The sequence below is a fragment of the Salvia hispanica genome, chromosome 5 (genome assembly GCF_023119035.1).
Source record: "Salvia hispanica cultivar TCC Black 2014 chromosome 5, UniMelb_Shisp_WGS_1.0, whole genome shotgun sequence".
NCBI lineage: Eukaryota > Viridiplantae > Streptophyta > Magnoliopsida > Lamiales > Lamiaceae > Salvia > Salvia hispanica.
Genome location: NC_062969.1, coordinates 34,612,800 through 34,618,439, shown reverse-complemented (window position 1 = coordinate 34,618,439; position 5,640 = coordinate 34,612,800). Strand labels below are relative to the sequence as shown.

General features: G+C 39.4%; 1 protein-coding gene across 2 annotated transcripts; it reads left to right on the top strand.

Annotated features, from left to right (window-relative positions):
- The first annotated feature begins 3,429 nt into the window (after positions 1-3,429).
- LOC125190710 (probable aspartic proteinase GIP2) lies at positions 3,430-4,947 on the top strand. Of its 2 annotated transcripts, XM_048088081.1 has the most exons (2): positions 3,430-4,167; positions 4,210-4,947. In XM_048088081.1, exons 1-2 carry the CDS (start codon positions 3,464-3,466, stop codon positions 4,772-4,774), a joined length of 1,269 nt encoding a protein of 422 aa, XP_047944038.1. In that variant the 5' UTR covers positions 3,430-3,463; the 3' UTR covers positions 4,775-4,947. The 2 variants fall into 2 exon arrangements, with proteins under 2 accessions (XP_047944038.1, XP_047944037.1); XM_048088080.1 differs by having other exon boundaries at positions 3,430-4,947.
- The last annotated feature ends 693 nt before the right edge of the window (positions 4,948-5,640 follow it).

Here is a 5,640-nt window from a genome sequence, read left to right as displayed (position 1 = left end):
AAGGAACCATCACCCGTGTTAGACCAGAAGGCCCCAATACTCGATTCAATAAAGGATCCAATGGAACCACTAAAAGTGGAACCAACCCATCCACTCGGGGTGGATCCACCTGTGGGCCCAAAGGGGTTAATAAACTCTTAAGGGGTTGTTGATGAAGAGGTAGTGAACCCGGGGGTTGGCATCATCGTCGGGTTCGACGATGCGTTGACCGGTGTAGTGGTCGACATGGTGGATGGAGTTTCGGCATCGGTGGTGGCAGCGATGATGTTGAATTCAGTCGACATCTCTAGCAAAGGTGTTAAGGTTTCGAGAGTATTTAGATTCAGTTATTTCCAAATTCCTTCAAAGGCAAGTGATATTTCGCTTGCGATTGTTGGTTTCTTGATTACAAGAGATAAAACCGGACGCAATACAACCCGAAAGAAGGAATATAGAAGAAATGACTGAAACTGAATTATAAGTAAAAACGAAACAATTAACCGTAAAACAGTAGTTAGCCGAGTCGAGGAGTCCTCTTTCCGCAAGACGAGATACGCCCCGATAGTGCTCTCAGATTGGCGTGTCGTCCCTAAAGATAAAACGGCTATGTCTCTGATGAAGCAGCACCACTATGAGCTGAGCTTCGGCAAACTGGATGGAGGAGAGGGCAGAGTTTCGACATAAGAACAATTCAAAAGGGAGAGAGAGAGCTTATGATGCAGGTTGCTTATGAATTGGTGTGTTCAAATGCATGGAATGACTAGCCTATTTATAGGCTCAGTCCACTGCAGGGGTCAACCAGCCTTGATGGTTGTCATCATTGCGAGGCTGTAACCGCCGAGCGTTACAAACCGTTATGGGAGACGGACATATCGGGACACGCTGCGCATCTAGGTTAGCTCACAATGTGAACTTCATCACGTGTCAGCCACGTTGACTTTACCACGTCATACCGACGAGGTGTCATCCCAAGCACCGAGCCCAACGACTAGGCCCAAAGAACACTCCGAAGACCACCCAAAGACCAATTGTCAAGATCCAAGGACACGGGCATGGGCATGTGCTCGGCTCGAGTCTCGCGGTGGCGGCGCGCGTGTGGGTTCTGCAGCTCATCTTAGTCGACTATAATTATTACATGTAATAATCCTTCTTATTAAATATTAGTTTAATAAGGTTGTTACTTTAAATGTGGGATAATTAACTCTATTAGTTAATCTCATGGCTTCTCTCATAGCTCATTTAGCTCGCAATTTTGCTCAACTTTAATCCATTATTTCTCACTCACCAAGGATCGGATTTGAGAAAATGAATATACCATAGTCATCTACTCCGAACGTAGATCGACGCTATATCATTTAATTTTATAAAATTAAATTTTATCATTGAAATTATTCTTAGTCAAAGTCCTTTGACCGGAGAAACGATTCCAACATCCAACACTAAATTAAAGTTACGGAGGGAGTAAACACTAGTTATCTTGAATTATATTTTTTATATAAATTCTTTAAAAAGTTTTAACTAAAAAACTACTCACTTTAGTTTTAACTTTTGGTAAAATGCATCCCTAGTGTCGTTTTTCAAAAACTTGTTTATGAGTCACTTAAATGTAAAAGATGTCTTTCATAATAATGATTTGAAAAAAATTTATAATATGCTATATACTGTAATAAGAAAAGGCAACGAATCTTCAACTCCAGCTGTAGATCATCAATTACTTGTATCAATATCTATGAGCTCCTTATTCTATTATATGTGTAGGTCCGTTATATAATTCAATTTAATTGAATTATTTGACCTATAACCGTGTTTCGGTTTAATTTGACCAGCAATACTAATAATCCAGACCAAAGCTGTCTTCTGTCCAAAATAAATTATTTATATTTTCATGCTCTTTAATCATAAAAATAAAAAAATAAAATTATATTCTAGTACACATTATAGCCAAATTGATTATACAAAAATTTAAAAGCTAAAAATGGAATAAGTGTATTCATCTACGTAGAAGATACGCGATCGAACTTGTGATTTAAATACTATGGATTACGTATGCACTTATGTACCCAAACATTTGATTTAAATACTATGGGTTTAAATACTATGGATTACTCAATCCACTTTCTTTTCATTGTATTTTGAAAAGTCAATTTTATAATTTAATGAAGCAAAAAATAGACTCATATGGAATTGTCCACGTCAAACAACGAACAATCATGATAAACTTCTACGACTCGAATAAGTAACGAGTATTGGTTTATAAATTGCAAGTCTATATCTCTCCTATAAAGATACAATCAATAACTATACATAGTATATTTTAATTTTTTATTATCTACAAAATTTTAACTCATTTCTATTTATAATAATTTTTTTTCTATAATAAGATAAATCTCATTCGCCACTAATAATATTCTAACCACCTCTTTTTACTTGATTTTATTTTATTAATTTTATAGCATTAAAATTTGGCACTCCATGATCAATAATATTGATAGTGGACCAAGAAAGGTATGAATTACAAAATTAAGTACTCCCTCCGTCCCGTTTAAGATGACACGTTTTTCTTTTTAGTTTGTCCCAATTAAGATGACACATTTCCTTTTTTGGTAACTTTCTCTCTCCAATTAATACATTCAACCACTTTTTCTCATTCCTATTAAAATATTCATCTATCTTCATCTGTCTACTTTAATACTTATACCCACCTTCTCTCTCTCCAATTAAACATTTTAACCAATAACTCCTAAAATCCCGTGCCGGCTAAACAATGTGTCATCTTAGCCGGGACGGAGGGAGTATATCACTAAAATATTTCAATGTTTTAACAAGACTAGTAATTTAATAAAATATTATTAACCTACTTTGTAAAACAATAAGGGAAGGAATCACATTCCCCCCAACTTAATTAATCAAATACTACTATTATTTATCCACTTTGTAAAATAAGTGATAAGCGTAGGAATCACATTCCCCAACTTAAAAAAGAAAGAACAAATTCACCTTCTTATTTGATAAATAATAAAAAAAAAAAGAGTAATTCGATCACATGATTAATTATATACCTTGATTACGTAACAACGAATATAAGAAAAATAACAAAATATAACTAACTTACCGATGATTTATGTGTATCTAATGCCCAGTCATTATCAACACGTACTGATGTTATTGATAACTAAATATTATCTAGAAATTGATTTCATTTTCAATTAAATGCCATATTCTGGAATTTTATAGTATTGTCAATTCCTCCATAACCAAAATACTCACCAAAGAGTACAATTTTTATTATTATTTTTCTTAAAAGTTTGAACCCTGAGTTGTGTCGGCGTAAATAGTAAACTCTCTAAGTTTTCTAGATTTGCTGAGGTGTCATAAATTGACTGTAATAAATCTTATCCTCACACCACAAATAGGATTAAGTGAGCTATAAATAGAAGGTACAAACCATTAACTGATAGTACCAAGCTAAATATATTATCTTGAGATGGCATATTCAGTTCCATTGCTTGTGAGTTGTTTATTAGTAATAATCTCAGTTAGCTTGGCCCAAACATCCTTCCGACCTCGTGGTCTTGTGCTTCCAGTTAGAAAAGATGCCTCCACTCAACAATACGTTACCGCAATCGACCAACGGACCCCGCTAGTCCGCGTAAACCTGGTCGTCCACCTGGGCGGCCAGTACTTATGGGTCGATTGCGATAACAACTACTCTTCATCCACCTACAGGCCCGCACGCTGTCACTCCGCCCAGTGTTCACTGGCCGGAGCCACAGGGTGCGGGGACTGTTTCAACGGGCCTCGGCCCGGTTGCAACAACAACACCTGCGGCCTCACCCCGGACAACCCCTTCATCCGCACTGCCACAGGCGGGGAGCTGGCCGAGGATGCCGTCTCGGTCCGGTCAACCGACGGGTCAAACCCGGGCCACGCCGTCACCGTCCCTAGATTCTTATTCGTCTGCGCGCCGACGCTGCTAGTCCAGGGCCTGGCGGGATCAGCGACGGGCCTGGCGGGCCTGGGCCGGGCCCGTGTGGGGATGCCGTCGCTATTCTCCGCGGCTTTCAGTTTCCACCGCAAATTCGCAATCTGCCTCTCGGGGTCCACGAGCTCGGACGGGGTGATTTTATTCGGGGACCGTCCGTACAACTTCATCCGCGTCCCCGCGCCACTGGACGCGGGGGCATCCCTGGCGTACACGCCCCTGTTCGTGAACCCAGTGAGCACGGCAGGGGCGTACTCGCAGGGGGAGGCCTCGACCGAGTACTTTATTAAGATCAGATCCATCCGGGTCAACAACAGCCCCGTGGCGGTCAACGCGATGCTCCTCGACATCGATGCCGAGGGCAATGGAGGGACCAAAATAAGCACAGTCAACCAGTACACACTGCTCGAGACCTCGATCTACAGAGCAGTGGTGGATGCTTTCTCCAGAGCCACGGCTGGGATCAGGAGGGCCCCGGCTGTGGCGCCGTTCCAGGTGTGCTTCGAGAGCGGGAGCGTGGGGAGCACGAGGGTGGGGCCAGGGGTGCCGAATATTGATCTGGTGCTGCAAGGGGAGAACGCGGTGTGGACGTGGACGGGGTCGAACTCGATGGTGTATGTGAACGACGACGTTTTGTGTCTGGCGGTGGTGGACGGGGGAGTGAGTCCGAGGACGGCGGTGGTGATAGGAGGGCATCAGATTGAGGATAATCTGCTGCAGTTCGATCTGGCGGCGTCGAGGTTGGGATTTAGTAACACGCTCTTGGGGCGACAAACTACGTGTGCCAACTTCAACTTCACGTCCATTGCGTAGGCTCTATTTTGTGGAGTACTCCTATAATAAATGTTATGACTTTGCCTCTGTAAGATGAATGAATAATGGATGATGTATCTATTGCTCTTTGTTTTTTTTTTTTTATCATCGTGTTGTGTTATATAAGTATCATTTTCAAAACAATTATTGTACTCGTTTGAACTTTGATATGATGTCGATGCGCTTTAATAAACAACTACTTATAACAATATTATTTACCCGGCAATTTATCAAGGAAAATTGCTAGAAATTGAACATTTTATGAGTGTACATATTCGAACAATCATTTTATTCGGTAATCGACTTCTTAAGTTATTTCTGAGTTTTTTTACCAAGTAAATGGCAAGAAAATTAGCGAGTACTAATCAACACTAGGTAATTAACGCCGACGAACTCGGTCGAATTTCCGATGTGAAATAGTGCTCAGTAGAGTCAGAGAGATTATTTTTATCGTAATAAATATTGCTACAATAAGAGTGTGCTCGTTAATTTGATCGATTATTTTATAATAAATATTACCATAGTGTCCTCATTCCTCAACATACAGTATATCAATATCCCTAATACATATTCAGTACATATATTTAGGAACTATTTTCATTTAGTCTATTTCTTAAAATTATATATTAATTTATTTTAGAAAATAATTTTTTTCTCTAATGAGATAAGATTTATTCTATACAAATAATAATTCGTCATTTTTCTTTATATCTATTTCACTCTTATTTTAAAAGGACATAAGAAATACGATTCAGATAGTGGGAGGATGAAGTAATATATGCTAAATGGTGTTATAGGTATATTTACGATGAAAGAGAAAACTGTAAACAAAAGAGTTTTGGTCATCTCGACGAATCCCTAAACAC